The 18,065-nt window shown below is 39.3% G+C and overlaps 1 protein-coding gene across 6 annotated transcripts in view; it reads right to left on the bottom strand.

Annotated features, from left to right (window-relative positions):
- The window catches only part of kiaa1109 (KIAA1109 ortholog), a 62,500-nt gene that overhangs the window by 42,941 nt on the left and 1,494 nt on the right, over positions 1 to 18,065 (bottom strand). For all 6 annotated transcript variants that reach the window (XM_029493249.1, XM_029493253.1, XM_029493251.1 and 3 more), the window contains exons 2-28: positions 17,019 to 17,146; positions 15,796 to 15,912; positions 14,514 to 14,592; positions 13,870 to 13,934; positions 13,099 to 13,273; positions 12,710 to 12,791; positions 12,369 to 12,562; positions 11,477 to 11,556; positions 11,215 to 11,365; positions 10,897 to 11,053; positions 10,448 to 10,526; positions 9,848 to 9,939; positions 9,586 to 9,703; positions 9,260 to 9,415; positions 8,331 to 8,428; positions 7,950 to 8,134; positions 7,075 to 7,181; positions 6,739 to 6,953; positions 6,338 to 6,556; positions 5,727 to 5,864; positions 4,851 to 5,027; positions 4,271 to 4,399; positions 3,516 to 3,635; positions 3,097 to 3,428; positions 2,295 to 2,545; positions 1,791 to 2,031; positions 1,142 to 1,633 (exon numbers count right to left, since the gene is read on the bottom strand). In XM_029493249.1, coding sequence (XP_029349109.1) covers positions 1,142 to 1,633; positions 1,791 to 2,031; positions 2,295 to 2,545; positions 3,097 to 3,428; positions 3,516 to 3,635; positions 4,271 to 4,399; positions 4,851 to 5,027; positions 5,727 to 5,864; positions 6,338 to 6,556; positions 6,739 to 6,953; positions 7,075 to 7,181; positions 7,950 to 8,134; positions 8,331 to 8,428; positions 9,260 to 9,415; positions 9,586 to 9,703; positions 9,848 to 9,939; positions 10,448 to 10,526; positions 10,897 to 11,053; positions 11,215 to 11,365; positions 11,477 to 11,556; positions 12,369 to 12,562; positions 12,710 to 12,791; positions 13,099 to 13,273; positions 13,870 to 13,934; positions 14,514 to 14,592; positions 15,796 to 15,912; positions 17,019 to 17,124 — 4,355 coding nt within the window. In that variant the 5' untranslated portion in view covers positions 17,125 to 17,146. The remainder of the gene's footprint in view (positions 1 to 1,141; positions 1,634 to 1,790; positions 2,032 to 2,294; positions 2,546 to 3,096; positions 3,429 to 3,515; positions 3,636 to 4,270; positions 4,400 to 4,850; positions 5,028 to 5,726; positions 5,865 to 6,337; positions 6,557 to 6,738; positions 6,954 to 7,074; positions 7,182 to 7,949; positions 8,135 to 8,330; positions 8,429 to 9,259; positions 9,416 to 9,585; positions 9,704 to 9,847; positions 9,940 to 10,447; positions 10,527 to 10,896; positions 11,054 to 11,214; positions 11,366 to 11,476; positions 11,557 to 12,368; positions 12,563 to 12,709; positions 12,792 to 13,098; positions 13,274 to 13,869; positions 13,935 to 14,513; positions 14,593 to 15,795; positions 15,913 to 17,018; positions 17,147 to 18,065) is intronic.

Genomic DNA, 18,065 nt, shown 5'->3' with positions numbered 1-18,065 from the left:
TTAAAAAACAAAATAAATACAGCATCTCTGCATTTCTGACAAAATCTATGGCACTTTTTGCCCAAATTTGTTTTGTTTGTGTGAACGTGTGCTAGTAGAAATTTACCATGAGGCTGAATGGATTGTTTTGTTGTTTTGTGGTGGCCCTATCAATCAAAGTCAATGTAAGAACATTTTGGGTAATATGAAAATGCAAAAAGCAGTTACATAACACAGCTGGAATCCAATTTGCAAAAATTTACAAGCAGTGAGTAGTCGCCCATGGATCAAACCTCTCATTTTCTACAAAGCCTACACATCACATCCAGCAATGCATGATCAAATCAAAATAGTAAATGAAAGACGCAGCGTGTTTCTCCTCGGGGCAAGTTGCTTTTGCACGATAAAATTCAAAACTTGATGGGTATGCATAAAAGTGTCATGACACTGTTTATGTATTGCCGTATAATGTTCCATCATGATATTTTTCCCAATCCCTGCATAGCTGTCAGCTGGAAACATCAGAAATTATTGTTGTTTACTGCCTATATTTAATTCAAGTCAGCAGCAGTTTCATAATGTTACACTAACTCCAATTAAGTTTTTGTTTTCAAAGAGCAAAATGTTTCAATATGATTTGCTTCTAGCTTCAGCTATAATTCAATAAAAAAAGGCAAACCACAAATTAGATTGTTCTGATTAAATGTAGTTTGAATACAGAGTATTTGCTTTAGTAAAATCCTGAAAATGAACCCCCCCTCTTTCATAAAACTATCAAAAACACCACAGAAATTTTAGAACAACTCTAAATATGAACTGATTGAGTAAAATCTTAAAATGTAAATCATGAAGGGAGAACCGCCCCGAGAATGTGTTTTAACATAATTCATATGGGGTAACACTTTAACAATCTGGCAGGGTCAGAACTTGCTACACAGGTCATTAATTCATTTGCCCTTCAGATGTGAAATGAAAGACTCTTTGATGTTACTCTGAGCTGTCTCAAATCTATCATCACCTTAATCCTATTCTTAACCTTGTACTTGATCTGGCCCTATACACAGCCTCCTCTTAGATTTGTTAAACTTTAACTTTGAGAAGTTTTCTGATCTACACTGAAACTAAGCTCCACTTTCTAAATTATATTCTGGCCTCAGCTGACCTGTAGTTCTCCATGTGATACGGGGGTTGCTGTGGCTGCTGCATCTGCTGCCTCCTCTTCTTCTTGCGGCCTGGGTATGTCCCTGGACCCTCATCTGCACTGCTAATAGGCTCAAAGTCCTCTGCAGCGGAGAAGTAGGCCTCGCTGTCGGCCACAGACATGCTGGAGTCTGCAGAACGGTACTGATGGAAGGTGTTGGAATCGGCTGAGGGCGTGAAGGGAAAAGAGCCATAGCTCCTGCGCTGACGCGGTGAATCCAGTACGTTCTCATCACTGCGAGAAACTTCGCTGCTGAACTGGACACCTCCGGACAGCACTGGAGGAGGCTTGTCTGTAAAGACAGCGGCTGAGAGGCTTTTGGTGCTGCCCAGTCGACTTGAGTGTACCGAGGACTGGCGCTTAAGAGGAGAGCAGAGGGGTGAGCGCACAGAGGAGCGATCCTGGGAACTGTTGGGTGAGACTGGTGAGACCTCTGGGACCTCTCCTAGGGTTCTGCAAATTAACCAAGCAAAATGTAACATTTAGAAAGAATTACAGTCATTGAAATAAATTCTTTGAGTTTAAAATTAACAACTCCAAGGCTGACAATTCTGCTTGAATATCATGTTGTGACTAAAGAATAATATTAGTGTGTCTTTCTGTTACTCACTCAGCAGGGCTTTTGCCATTCATAGGGAACATGCGCTCCTCTGTGCTTGGCGAGGGAGTGTCCCGCTCCCCAGCTAGTAGGGGCAATGCAGCACTAGACGAACTATTTTCCTCAGATGAAGAGGCGGAGCTATGGGAGCGTTGGGGCACATGTAGACTGAGATGCTGCTGGCCTCGTCTCTCAGGTAGCTCAGGAGGCAGACAAGGTGAGTGTGTGTCAGTTTTCAGTCCAACAACTCTCCCTATGAAAAATATGGATGACATTATCGGCAACTAAATTTAATCCAGACAAAGATGAAAAGCTCAGTAAATTATTAGGCATATGATAAAACCTCTCATGTAACAAACCCCCAAAAGGATCAGCCATGTTTTTCTTGTTGTTTTAATATTGCATTAAAACAATGGGGATCTTGTTACATGGCACACTTCTTGAAGTCACTCTTAGAGGGGAACCATTCTTCAAATGATATTGAGCTATTTAGAATGCATCACTGCCAATCCGTACCATCAATTTTGGGTGTTTCCTTGGTAATGATCCACTCCCCGGGCTGCAGCAAGGACTGGCCATAACACATGTCTGACTCAGAGCCAGAGGAGGAAAATGCGGATGAAGAAGACGGCGTCAGCTCTTCCAGCCTAAAGAAGTCCAGGCCCATGTTGGTGCCTCCGAAGAACCTGCAGCCTCCGAGGCAGCCACAGCGGTTCCTGTTGCGCTTATTCCGGACGCTGGCCTCTTCTGGCCACAGGAACCAAAGCCTGACAGAATAACGGGGCGTAAATGCAATAAAGAATGACAGAGAATTGTGAAGAAAGCAGCAAAAAAAAAAAAAAAGAAGATGTCTAAAACTGTGTCCAAAGTGCCTCTTTGTGTGTGTTAGTCTAATATTTTTGGCCATTTGATGATTTATTACCTCTGTCTTCCTTTTGTTACATTTCCCTTTTTCAGAGTAAGAAATGTCAGGTCCAAGTACAAGCTTGAACATTATATCTGTATTGATAATGGTTCCCTGCAGAACTTTTCTGAGATTAAAAATTGTTTTCAATGTATTATCACAGAGGGTGGCCAATAGTCTGGCTAACTTTCACATGTTATGAGCAGGATTACTGTGTATGAAAGCACCGATCAGTGACTCATCCTAAAGAGGACTGATACAGAAAATTACTCACTGTGTCTGTTAAAGGAAATTTCAATTTAGATTAATAAACTGACAATCTAAAATTGTTGAAAAGATGCACTGGGGGTCGCTCATGCAGTGTGTGAAGTATTTGGAATAAATTAAATGCAGAAGGCAGCATGTGCTTTATACCTTTTGGTCTGAGTATCATGTAATTCCAGAAATTGCCTCTGGACTTCACATTTGGCTGGGTGGTCCGCGGCCAAGGCAATGTCTGCTGTGATGAGGTTCAGGTTGAGTGAACCTGCCTCTAGCCAGACAGAACGTCGCAGCAAAGTGGGCTGACTGACACCTAGCGGTTGACCCGAACCTTGACCCTGTCCGGCCGGCTGTAGCCTGGTCATCTCACTGTGCTGCTGCTGTTCAATGTACTGTCGGACGTTTACGTCCTGCACCACAGCACTAATGCCCTCTCCCACTGCCTGGTTGTGCAGATTGCAGTTTGCAAGGCGAATGATGCCCGTCTAGGGATGAAGAGAATAAATGTAAGCATCTTAACACATACCAAATATCACATACCACATAGTTTTATTATCTTTGGTAATAATTACTTTGATATTGGCAGCACAACCATGCTCAACAACAAAGAGATCAACTCCATCCATGGCCAGACGGGTCATGGTGTACTTCAGCTCCTCTGATGTGCGGCAGTGACCTGGCAGGCAGCTCATCTGAAAGAGAACCACCATTTAGCACAAAAATTGCACAAAAGCAACCTCCAATAGAGTCTGACTGAGTCTTACACATAGCAACATAGCCTGCAGCCAGAGATACTCAGTTGACATGAACTAATGACGGGACTCAGGCAAAGTTTTCAAAAATATCCTTGTTGGCATTTGCATACAAAACAAGACTTTTTGTGGGGGAGTTTCTCTCAGCTCCACTCCATACATCATGGTGTTGTGAACTTATGTCTTGTACGGCTGCTGCGAATAGATCAATAGTTGTGTTAGAGGCTGTTTCTTTTCTATTTCTCCAACTGTGTAAAAGTGTGCTGCCTGAGTCACACATCATTACAGCACCGTTCACAGTGGTCTCCCTTCATTAGCTGACATCATTTGCATATTTTAATTTCACACTGGACAGTTCTGACCAACATTTAAATCTGATGAAAAAAATAAAAAAATAAATAAATCAGAGAGAAAGAAAATACCTTTCAGCCATAAAAACCCAAGCTAACTTAGTAGCTTGGGTTATATAGTTCAGACATCCACAGCTGTTCACTAGTTCAAAACCAAGCTGGACAGTCAGAGCAGTGGGAATGAAAACCTTGTGTAGCATTTAATGATATAATGTCTTTCTGTACCTTAGCGTCGCAGATGCGACGGTCAACACCGTGCTGGCAGATGACGGAGGGCTTGGGTTGTTCTAGTTGGAACTCTCGAGACACCACATGGAAGACGAAGGTTTCACCCCACTCTATCATACTAGCCAGCTAATAATCAAAAACCCACAGAACACATTAACATCAATAAAAACACTTAGTGGAAGAGCAAATGCACAGAAGGGAAAAACGAGAGCAAAATCAACAATGCCATTGTGGGGGTATTAAGGAATGAGGAAAGCCTAATAGAACACCACTTTAAGACACAACACATACAATTTGAATTTTGTCAACACTACATTTAACAAAAACTCAACACTACAAATTCACAAGAGGAGTTTTTTTGCAGCGCTATTCATGGATAGTATTATACTGTACAAGTGGTTCACAGAAGTGACAAAAATAGAAACAGTCTCATACACACATACTACTACACGTACATTCAGTGGACCTAAGGACTCATCTCTCATGTAATCATAACATAAGGCATCATATATACACACACATACACACAACATAAGCCTTTAAACCGCTAACATTCCCATCAAAGTAATATACATACCTGTGGAACAGTGACCCTGCCGGTAAGCCCTCCGGCTTGCATGTCAATGAGCCAGGCATACTCAAGTGTGTCACTGCCCAGAGGAAGGCCCTGAGCAGAGAACATGGCATGGGCCCTCATCTGCAGGCCAGACAGACTTAAGTGGCCATCCCTCAAGACCCCATCTGATGTGGGTCGCTGTGGGCAGAAGAAAGGATTTACTTAATATTTAAACCATACAATTCTGGTCGGGTTACAGAAAGTGAAGAAACCTCAAGGTAATTTTCTAGTGCTAAAAGCAATCTTAAACCGAAGTGAAATATGTTGATGATGAAATATTTTTCCTGCCATAATAAGCCTACACGTGCCGTAAGAAAAGCTTGTTATCCCTCCAGAGGAGAGATGAGGGCCACAGGGGATTAGGGAAAGTTATTCATTCTGAGAAGGAAATGGGATCCAACTTATGGTCAAAGCTTAGAAATTCTGAGAGATTATACAATATCTAGCTTCTTATGCAAACATGTGGCTGGTGCAAACATGTTTTCCCTTATGCAACACTTACTGCAGCTTTATTCAGGGTGTTTTTAAAAGGACTGAGTCACCCTTTCAATTGCCAGATTATAAAATGGTAGTTGTTTGTGGGATGATTGCTTACTCTATTACATTAAGCCACAGAGCTGTAGACTTTTAACAGAAAAACTTAGGCACCAATGTCACTCTGTGTGTACCTGTACTAATGTAATTTACCTATACATTTTCGTAGAAGCAACAAGATAAGTAAAGTATTCCCTGTACTGCATACAATATATAATTAATTAAGTTTTCATGTTGTCTGCACATCCAATTCTTCTGACCAGAACAAAAAGTATGAGGTGGCAGTGTGATTGTATTTCCTACCTGGTAGTTGTCACTAACAAAGATGTGAATCGGAGACAGAAGCAGTTGAAGCATTGTCTCCTTGTAACCCTTTTTCATCTCAAAACAGAGCCGCTCCAAGAAGCCGGATGGACCCTCGGGACCTTCGCTGCTGCAGTGCTGGAGGCAGACGAGAAAATGAGCAAACAGACGAAATCATGCATCAAGTTGTTTTCATAAACATAAACACACGTCAACTTAAAAGGAATGACTTGCAGGTTTATAATACAAAAATAATTCCTTGCAAGCTAGGAGACACATGAAGGTTAATGAAGTGAGCTTAATTGTAGATCTACATACTTTATTTGCTCATTTTCTTTTTTTATAAGCAACATTCATCTAGATATTTTTCAGTTTTTTTTATACATGTACACGTCAAATTTATAATATATGTATTTCTTTCATGTCTGTCTCTACATCTTATCAAGCATGCATCCCAAGTACATTTTCATTAGTTAATATTTCACACTGCTGTGGTGGAGTTATTTCATTATGTATTATCGTAGAACCGTTCTTGCTGTGCTACACTGTTTTTTTTCCTTCACCTTTTCCTTTTAAGCCTAAACTGGACTGTTGGGAGCCATTAGTCTTACAATTGGCAGCCGGCCGTGGACTTTGTACAGGTTGATGAGCACAGTGATGTCCCAGGGGCGCAGGTCCAGGGGATGGAGGCCTGAGGTTTCCTTCTGTTCGCTGTCCTCCATCCCCAGTGGAGACCAACCAAGGCCTGAGGATGTGGAGGTGGACAACACAGGGCTGGATACTGCCTCCTCAAAGTCTGTGTACATGTCATCCTCCCCAAAATAGTTCTCCTGTGGGAACACAGCAGGGGAAGTTTGAAAATTCTTTAGTGAATTGGAAACTTATACCAACGCTTTCCAGTCACTTATTGCAGGGTTTTAACACAAATCTGCATTAAATGTCTTTATTATCACAATTAATATTAAACTGAGATTACAAGATTATTCATAACTAATTCAATGATGTCATGCACCTTGATTGAAATCAGTGCTCTGAGGATAGGCCCATAGAGGATGATTTGGGAATCTGGAGACATTTCCATCTCCACATGAAGTCTGTCAGGGGGCAGTTCTGAGGGGTCAGTGGGCATCTGTGTGTGAGCAGCTGAAGAAGGTGCAGCAAAGCGTGGTGGGGCAGTGTGTTCTGGGGGCCGTAGAGCTGACAGCATGGATTCTTCCATCTCAGACACTTGATAAAAAAGTTAGATAAAATTAAATATCGAAAAGGTGAGGGAGGGAAAATTTTTAATCATTCCTTTCATTGTATGTCTTATAGCATGGATAACACAATCCTAGAACAGCAAGCTTACATGACTGTTTGAGTTGCTCATCAGCCTTCTGGGGATAAATGGGGTGCCAGGTGTAGTCAATGATGAGCAAGAAGTTGGGTACACTCCAGCAGTCCACCCAGCCCGCTCTGATAGGTAGGAAAGGAAGGTAGGAAAACAAAGGAAATCATAATTCTGAATTTTTCAATATTTTAAGAGGATTTTCCAGTTGATCGGTTGCTTTATGAACCATTGAACTAGAGGACATACAGTACAGGTGGTAAATGTGCTATGCTTGACTTCTCTGCCACACAGAGTGCACTAGTCCACACAGAATTTGATTCCAACCTCCCAGGGGGGTAAGTGGGTCTCTTATAGGTTTACATTAGTATAGTACTGCTTTGGATTATACATAATAAATGATGTCGATGTTGAGTTATCATGCTCATTGAGCATGATGCCTGATTTCACAGGATCCCTTTGAACTTCCACTGATATTTCATGGTGGTTTCAAGGTGGATTTCAAGATGATTTCCCCTATCAGGGACGAGGTCTTATATGGATGTTGCCTACAGTTATACATAATTAATAGTCAAAATGGAAAAGGCTTGAAATGATACTGGTGTGTATTTATACCTCCTATTTTACTATTACAAAATACAGATATAATAATTGAGGATATTACAAAGAAAAATGTCTAAAAAACATATTAAACCTCTCATTTGACACCAGCACACGGCATCTACTGGACCATGCAAAGCTTGAAATGGTCAGTGGTACATTTACTTGAAAGGACCAGCTACAAACCTGTCAACCCTTACTTTCTACCTGAGCAATAATGTGAGTCACCCAACTTCTCTGTTAATATGTTAACATTCACCCACAACAGAAAGAAAGAAATTGCTGGTTTAACTCACTCTGCGTGGGTGATGTTCCTCCAGCAAGACTTGCTGGGTTTGGGAGGGGGAGCACCTTGATTCTCCCCAGGCATGAACATATCCGGAGGCAGCTTGACGTTCTGGTAATCTTTGGCCAGGGTGAGGAGGGGGCAGCGGCTGGGGTGGCACTCTGGCAGGGACAGTCGCATGTCTGTATCTTCTGCCTGAGGCAGATAAAGCACACACACATTCATACACCTACTCATAATCATAGTTGGTGTATAAAAAAATACCCACCAACCAATATGTAAATATACAGTGCATGCTGTCAATAGTAGATCTAGTTTCCAAAGTACATTCAAATATATAGACTTAAATATACATTTATTTTTCGATTGAATCACTTAAATTATTACTTACCTTCAAGCTGAAGCGAGTATGGCAGGTGGTTGGAACAAACTCATTGAAAGGCAAAGTGAAGTCTATATTGAGCGTCTCGCCACATGCTGCCAGGTACACTAGAAAAGATCAATAACACAATTGATTGTTTTGCCCTTATCTTGGATTAAGTGGAATGTACAATGTACTGTTCATCATGACACACTCAAATTCGGCTGTCATTATTATGACTTCATGGATTTATATTTCTTTTAAATGTTTTTGCAGTTGTGCTAATTATAAATAGTAACAATATTGTGGGATGGGGATACTGTATATATCAGACTTTAAAAACACAAAAATTATTCTATTGTATTATTACAAAGTATGGGTATATCATTAAAAGGAAGGCAATATAATTTATATAAAGCACCTTTAACATAAGATGTAAGGTATGAATGTTTACCCAAGACAAAAGTGTCCTTTACAGTAGGTGATTGACTCAAAACATGGACAAAAATTAAAAACATGTAGAGTTCTGTAATGTTTCCTTATTGAGCAAGAAAAGACTGAAGGAAAAACAAAGTCTTCCTCTTATCATCTTCTGCATTGCCACAGAACTATGTGAACCTAGAGTATGTGTCTCACAGTTGGTGATTGGTGGTCTGACTCAATATAATTGCACATTGTTCCAGAAAACTGCTGTACACATTAAAAACCTTTAATGCATAAATCAAACATCTGACAGAGGAAATGTGGAATTTCTAGTACTTTAATATTCTTAAAGGGTACATTTTATAACCTACCAAGTGTCTTACTTACAGGCCATTTTACTATATAAACTTCATAAAATTGTCACTAATAAAGATATTCCTTTTGTCCAACATTTGCATCTTGGCAAAAACATTTCATCATAAGTCAAGGAAAAATGTAGCATAAACTATTAGTTGTTAGAAGAGCATCCGTCTCACCATTCTCTTGCTGCTTGGTGGAACAGTCGATCCAATTGTGCTGATTTGCTGCCCAGATCATCTCGTACTGGTGGAAAAGGATCTTGAACTTCCAGGAATAGGGCACAAAAGAGTAGATGTCTGGGGCACTGTCACTCGCCCAGTCCTGGATCAGATCTAAAATGAGAGAGTATATAGTGATATAATTGGGGGAAGGAAAAAAAAAAACATGCTGAAATGCTAAACACTAAATGCTAATCATTTGATTTAAGACCTCAGGATATTATTTACATTATTGTTCACATGATTTACTGTGATTTGCCCTGTGTGTGTGCTGGAGGACCCACCAGTGAAGAAGTTTTTCTGAGCATAGATGAAGTGGTAGGTGGCCTTGTATACCTCAATCTCACATTGCCATGACTGAGGCATGTTCCACACCCGAGGGTAACTGGCTATCACATGGAACTGTAATAAAGGCAAAGGACAATACTTAATTCCTGGTGAAGCGATTGCATTGTATACAAAAGTTTAGGTAAAAAATTATGTTCTTTTATTTCTCTTCAAAAGAACTTTGACACAGCCCTCCTTGTTTAAGTGCCAGTCACTTACAGCTAACATCTCAGCCTCCAGAAGAGTCCTGTACTGCATGCTGCTGGTGGTGTCCACGTGAAGCAGCTGACCTTTGATGGTGGGAGAGTAGCCTGAGGACAGGAGACATATTCAGGAAAGTAGAGCCATCAATTCTCAACACCCAAAGCTACAGTTATGTTCTGGTAAATATCATTTACCAGCAAATTTCAAAAAGACACTTATGTTCACTGCATTTCTGGGGACAGAGGAGAGCATTGACTGATGACTGTAGAAATATTATCTGTTCTGTCTGATAAATTATGACACAAATGTCACAGAGGTACAACTGTGGAGGTTCCCTTTGTTCAGTTGTATTGTTCTAGATATGGATGGGAAAGTTTCCATTCACTTCAATTGGAGAAGTCAAATAAATTATTAAAACCAAATTTTCCACAGTGAAAAATCTTTGATTCTTTTTGCACACCACTTCAGCAGTTTTCAAAGAATGTCAAACGGCATGTATGTACGTGTATCGCTAACAAATGGCAGGGAAATTATTGCTTATATACATATAGTTTTGTTTCTACATGAACACTAACAATTTATTATTCTGGTGTTTTTTCTGAGAAACACGCTTACCGTTCTCTCCTACAGTCATGGGGATGTTTACTTCCAAGTAAGAGCCTGCACCAACATTCACATGGATGGCATTGGTTTCCTAGTAACAGAGATGAAGTCAGAGCAGAGGGTGGGGTTGGTCATACATGCAGTCAGACTATTAGAGAGGGTGCCTTGCTGCCTTTAGAAACTAAGAACAGCATCTAACCTGAACAAAAATAAGTCCAAAAAACAAGCTAGAAAATTACTAAATATTATCATTTAATATTCACTCCACATACTGTAGAAATTCCTGCACTGCTTCAGGAATGGAAATTTGAAAAGTATAAAACATGAGTAAATATCTTAAACATGGTGAAGCATAAACACAAGGACAAAGGGGGTGGAAGAACAATGAAGAAGGAGCAAAGAAGTGAGAGAGAGAGAAAACACAGAGAGACTAAAGCACACAAGAGAGAAATGAGAGTCACCCTGTTTTTGGTAAAAAGCAGATCGATGGTGGCATCTGCAATGATGTTCATGCGGAGCTCAAAGGCCTGGATCTGCCTTGGTTTTCCAGGCTGGGCAACCTCTGTGACTTTCATGGCCTGGTAATCAGCCGGGATGAAGAACTTCCACAGACAGTCCCTGAGAAACATTTGCAGCTCATTTAAATAAATAATTTTTTGATATTTATACAGTGCCAGGATATATGCAGTTACACGTGCAACAGACTGTGCTATGTTTTCTAATTCCATCATTTTTACCATAGGAGGTAAAATATCTAGTGCTGGGTGTTTGTTACACACCTCTGTCGATCTGCCCAAGGGCCATAGTTGAAGTCTGTGCCTTTTCCACAGACAATATCCAGACCCCAACATGGAGGCAGATCCTGGAGCTTATCACCCTCACCGCACGCCTCTGCCTCTTCCCCGCTCTCCTGCTCCTCAGGGACCAGACCTACAAACAGACACAGACACACACCTGTTACAGTCATATATCTTCAGCAAGTAACCAAGTACAGAGTTACTGTATGTCCAAATGTGTGTGTGTGTGTGTGTGTGTGAATACCGGGCTCATCCTGGTAGTAATAGATGTCAACGTCATTTGACTGCATCACCACAAAACCTTCACCCATCAGTCTGGGAGGTCTAGATAAGAATCAAGGTCAGCAGATATGTCAATTCTCTGGCTTCGTTCTATCATGAAAACGCTTAAGCTGAATTTTACAAATGCAACATTTTACGTCATCTCACTGTCATTTAATTAAAGCTTCAAGGACGGCTAGAGGTTTTTTCTTTGCCAAGTTTTTACAGGGTGGCTCATTTTTACTTTCAAAATAATTCCATTCATGGAAAGTGGGGATAATGGTTTTGGCAGTCAAATTTGTAAGGCAGTACAGTTAAAGAGGCCACAGGAAGCGTTTTGACATTTTTTTTTTTTTTAAACCAAAATTGCTCATGTAAAGACATCATAATCTTTATATTATGTCCAACAGCTTCAACCTTTGTAAATGGTGCCACTCTTACGCTCAGCAGAATAAAAGCAGTCACACATTTAAGAATTTATAAATATTTACTCAATTAAAAAAAATAAATAAATAAAAAGAATTTAACTGACGCTATTAATTTTGTTTAATTTCTCTTTTTGCAGTGTGAGTATTGTGCCTGACATTACATATTGCAAGAGGATACAAAGCAGTGAAGTGAAGTTAATATTCTTCCGGAGAGAATCTTATCACAATTTTGGAGAACATAATTTTAATACTGACAGCCCCAAAATGAAAAATTATGGCAACATGTTGCTTTGAATAAACTAATATTTGACTTTTATGTCTTTTTTTATTTATAAATTTCACCCTTGAAATTACACAGCATCACCTGTTCAACAATAAGCATTTAACAACAGGAGCTTCAGGTGAATAAACTCCAATAAACTGAAAAAGCATGTGGCATTGACTCACTCATCATTTTGCAAGCCCAAGTAGCGCGGGCTGGGAACCAGCATGACGCGAACATTTTCCAGTGAGCCTTTGACAATGTGCATGTACTGGTCAAGGTGACTGGATGGAGGCTTGGTGGCATACGTCAAGAAGGCATCCTCAAAGTTTACACACAGAGTCTGTGGGAGGTGGTGATTCCCAAATGCCAAACGACCCTACAGCAGAGTGAACACACACATACACACAGTTAAAAAATATATATATAATAATAAAACAAAGGCAGAAAAAAAAGTTATGCCATGTATTTTTCAGACCCACCTACAAACCAAAACCAATCTCCATGTATTTTCGGAGATACTTACAGTACTGATGTTAACTTTGATGACAGGAATGAGGGAGCGCCAGGAAGACGAGGGGTCTGGACTCTCTGCTTTGATGTTCACACTATACAAAGAACATAAGACAGTGAGGACAATTTATTGGTCTCTGCACTGTCAGTGCATTCAGTTATAACAGAGGGAAACAGGCCATATGCTCAGTCAGAATAACCTGCATGCAATGTCAATATTTGTATCTATCTTTATATCCCTCAATTTTTGTTAACTTCTCTGATTTGTGGCTTATTAATCAAAAATTAGTCAAATATCCAGAGATATTATTTTTTTTATATCATCCTCCGTCAACACACCTACAGAAGCAAAATACTGTCAGTATTGGTTGATTGGGTAATGGATGAGGTCTTGGTATTCACCTTTCCAAGGTCTTGTTTCTATTCTCTCGTCCCCTCTCCTCATCCTTTTTGGGTGTTATGAGCGTGGGTTCCAGTCCAAAGGTCTCCTGCAGGCGGGCGTAGAGGTCTGTCCGGTTGTAGACGTGAAACTCAAAGCCATTAACAGTTACATAGAGCCTGGTCTCTGCCTTGGGGTCTGATGACAAACAACAACAGACACCTTAAAAAGTCTGGCAGCTGTCTTTTATCCAACTACTGTATGCTCATGCCTCCTTTCATATCCTCTTTATTTGTAAAGCTAAATGTGGACAGAACCAAAGAAAACCTATTTCTAATTTAGACTACAACTCAGAATTATTGTCATTATCTGAGTTATTCTGAGTTGAGATAGTCAATTAAACGCAATATCTCAAAGTAATGTTTTCATTTAGTACAAATAACATTTAAAAACGCAAAGGCATAATATAAGTATCATTTGTAAAGAGGAAATTATTGGCATTTTTGCTTTGACATAACTGCTGCAGCCTTAACACAGTTTGTAGGTGACTGATGAAATAATTTGCTGAATGATCCACAGACAAGAAAAACCAACTCTTAATCCAAGGAAGATCATTTAAGTTTATCCGGGAGGCTAATTACAAAGTCCTTGGTTTAGTTATTTAGTGAACAAATTATAGAAAGAATAAAACCATGACTCTTTTACAGATAAAAAAACAAAATTTTTCTTCAGCTTTTTGATGTTTTTTTTTTTTTTTTTTTTTTTTATCCAGAGGACAGTCACATTCAACTAACCATGCTGCTTCTGTTTTGGATTATACATTTTCCACCAGCGAAAAATGAGGAAGCCATCCTGTATCCTGCAGACAAAAAAAACAAAACAACAATCAGTCAGTGAGCAGTAAACTACAGTATATGGTTTTAAGGCTGAAATCGGCTCCCCATAGCACCAACAGGAATGACAGGAAGCATCATGCTGCAACACACCATTAATATCAAACCTACCCACAGAGCAGGACAATCCACACTGACTTCTGATCATGTGTAGACACCCAGTATTTAAAGTATATTTCTCACCTGAAGAGCCAATCTCTAGACCTACAGCTCACCAGGCAACATCTTTTTTGTCATTGACTTTACAATAATATGATTGTGGGTCTTTATATTTATGAACCTCATCTAGTGCTCATCCATTGTTCACAAAGAAAAGACAACAACTTGGGGGTTCAGGGAAATACAAAACAGCCTTTTCAACAGGAAAACAATGCACTTTTTTTCCCCCCCAGGGACAACAAGGCTGAAAAAGCAACAGTGTTGTCAAGTGTCACAGGCCATCATGTCAAAGCATACACATAGTCACTGCCAGTGTGTGGCTGTACATAAAAAAATTGTAGGGGCAATTGTTGGGCGATCGGAAAAAAAAAAAAAGGAGTGGTCACCTGATGGACATGTCCTGGTTGATGTAATAGACATCTCTGAACATGACTTTCCCTGACAGCACAGAGAAGGAGAAGGATCCTGCGGAGATCACACAGTGATAGACAGTCTTAAAATCGTATTTTCAATAACATTAAGAAACGTTGTAGTAGGCTTTATCATACTGACTAAAAAGTTAGCAATTTCGAAAAGCAGCGATTTACCTGCTTGGTTGTATATTCAATAATTAAAGGAGCTAATTAAAATGTTAAACAAAATATGTGATTAGCTGGTAAAAATTAAAACTGTGTTGTTGAGTTATTAAATCACCTCGTCTCTCTCTTACCATTGAGAAAAACAAAATCTTAATTAGCATCTATTTGTACAAGTAGGTCACAGGCTGTCACTGAGCAAGAGAGATTATCTGAAAACTGAACATAATTTTCTTTCATTAATCCTTTTTGGCGTGAAACGTCTTCTTCTGTTTTAATAATTTCTTGCCAAAGAAATGTCAGTACCTAAGTGGTTCAACTATAATCCCCCATCTGACACTCACTCTGGGAGATGGTATTTTTGACAGAAAATTATTGATTGTCTCCAAGGGAGTTGGTTTTGGTTAGTTCTTCCTTCATAATGTATGAAGGATATTGTTAGGTAACCGATAAAGGCAAAGACACACCTTGATACACGTTCATACATGTTGAGTATGAACTGAGTCAAACTGTCAGAACAGTGCTGTTTGTTAGGAGGTTTGCATATTTCCAGAGGCTAGTGCCCTAACAATGCAAAGTGATGTTAACCAAGCCCCGCTGTAATCATCAGTGTTTTATTTACTATTTACTCAGAGCCAATGAGCTTCATATTTGTGTCCACACACATTGCTGTGATGTTGAGTAAATATAAGAATTTCCCAGTTTATTAACCATGACTAAGACATGCCTTGGCTTCTTTTTTGGCAAATTACAGCACTACATCAGAGCAGATGCACCTGACAAGATCTACTCCTTAGTAAAACGGAGCTGATGTTTCTGGAGGAGCTTAATCACTTCCTAAAAACTAATTGAGTCTTAAGTCTCTCTTGAATTTATGAATTTATAAATTAATTCCTGTGTCATTTATGTGGAGGAATTCAATCTGGTGTTGGTTGCCGTTTGCAGTTCATGCTCTGTAGAGATAATCACTGATAGAACCTGGCTCATCGTGAAATATTCAGCAGCCTGAGTTAACGCCTTGAACTGAGAGCTTTGGCAGCGAACCCCTTGCCTATTCATTATCACAGTGTGATGGAGCTCTCGATTAACGCACCGATGTGAATGTAGCCATCCTTGTAGAGTCTGTTGATGATGAGGGTGAGGATGAGGCCAATGTTGCGGGAGTTGTAATAAGTTAAATAGATGATCCATCCACAGGACAGAATGGTGGCTGGTGGGATAAAAAACACAAAAGACATCTCTGTCAGTAATATATAATGAATTCATAAGTGAACTGAGACTTAGTTTTAATTAGACATTCTGATATCAATCTCAGATTGATACAATAAATATAGCTCAAACATATTTTGTGATATTTGGTAATGTAAATTTACATCAGTAATGTTTGTGAACAGAACATTAAAATATAGGCCTGTACTCTAATAAGATCCCTGCTACTGATTTTTTTCCCCGTTATGTCTCAAACTCTTAAATTATACATGTGAAGGACTGTGTCTTTTAAGTCATTCAGCAGACCGTGATCATGGTCCTTTGAATGCAACGTCTGGCAGTTTGCATTGAAAGGGCCAATCATTTATTCTGACGTGACAAAGCCCCATTTGCACAAAGTAGCTCTACCTTAATATAAAACAATTAAGCAATGGAGGTAGAAGTAACTACTTACACTTTTATATCTAGGCTGACAGCTGGGTTTGGCTGCTGCATTTAAAATTAGTCTTTTTTCTTTGCCTGAATAGAGATATTTTTTCCAGATTGAAGATGATGTAGTGAGACAAAGAAAACAGCATCTGTGAGTCATGTAATACCACTGGCCTACTGAGAGCTGCACCTGAAATGAGCTGTAATTGGAAACTATTTTTTGTCATACTTTAACTGAATTAAATCACAATAGAGTGAAGATGCAACCAGGATGTCTAAATGATTAAAAGCAAACACTAATTAAAAATTTTCCATGAAATAAGATCTTAAGCACGTTAGGGAATATTAGACTTCTATCATACCTGATACTGTGTACCTCATTGCAATAAACAACATGATTCCACATATTTCAGAAGACTTTATAATAAAATGATATTGATAATCTCTTACGATAACCAGATTATTAAATTTCTTCTTATCAGAGGCCAGCATACACAGAGTGAGAGTGACTGACATAAAATTATTACTCCTTGAAATAGTACCAAACATGTTCCCAATCTACAATTTAATAATCCAGCTCCCAAAAAGACCAAATCAAGCAATAGCACACATAGTGCTGACAGATTTCCAAATTACATGTGACCAATTAACTTGAGGTGTCTGATACAAAGCACCTACCCACGAGGAGCCAGATGAAGTTCGAGTTGTGCTTGGTCAGAAAGTCATCCAGATCCACGAAGCTGGGGAAGGTGCTTTCATTGTTTTTGGCAGCATGTCCATCCATGGCTACAGGCTCTCAGCTAAAACTAAAAACAGCAAAAAAGGACAAGGGGGGATGTGTTACGCAAAAAAATTAAATAAAATTAATTAAAAAAATAATAATAATCATAATAATAATGACCAATGGGAAATATAATAGATTTTAAGTAAAAAACATCAAATTAAAAGTCTGAATTGAAAATACTGGCAGGCAGAATTCCAAGGCATACAAATCCAGGGGTCCTTATTAAAGACCTTTCAATGTAGGCGAATGTAACTGAATACCTATTTTTGGGGCCAAATTGTTAAAGATGCATCTATGACTGAAAATTCATTCATTCATTCATCTTCTACCACGTATCCATTTGCGGACATTCCCAGCTCACATTGGGTGAGGGCAAGGTACACCCTGGGCAGGTCGCCAGGGTGTACAAACACACACTCATGCTCAGACCAACGGACAATTAGAGTCAACACTTAACACACCTAAACAAGCATGTCTTTGGATGTTGTACTTGGAGGAAACCCACACAGGCACAGTGAGAACATGCAAACTCTACAAAGAAAGGCCTTCTTATTGTGGGACAACTGCATTAACCACTATGCCACTGTGCGCCTCAGAGTGAACAATTAACTACGATATTATTGAAACAGCATGGATATATATATATATATATATATGTATACCCTAACCCTAACCCTAACTGATTATTAAACATATTTCTAGATGAGCATCTGCACTTTACAAAATTATTTTGTACGTTTTTCAAATTAAACACTTCTTACACCCAAACTTCGTAAGAACAGAATCCTAGAATGTTAAACAACAATTACTGTTATGCACAGCACGTGATCATAACCAACAATATGTGCAACTGCTTCTCATGAAATAATTGATTGTACTCACTAAACCTGAACTTTGCTACTACAAGAGGGATTATTTGTGTTCTATTGTGTGTGTGCCGC

Source organism: Echeneis naucrates, chromosome 22 (genome assembly GCF_900963305.1).
Source record: "Echeneis naucrates chromosome 22, fEcheNa1.1, whole genome shotgun sequence".
NCBI classification, from domain to species: domain Eukaryota; kingdom Metazoa; phylum Chordata; class Actinopteri; order Carangiformes; family Echeneidae; genus Echeneis; species Echeneis naucrates.
The sequence above is the reverse complement of the archived record's forward strand: the minus strand, read 5'-3'. Positions and strand labels throughout refer to the sequence as shown.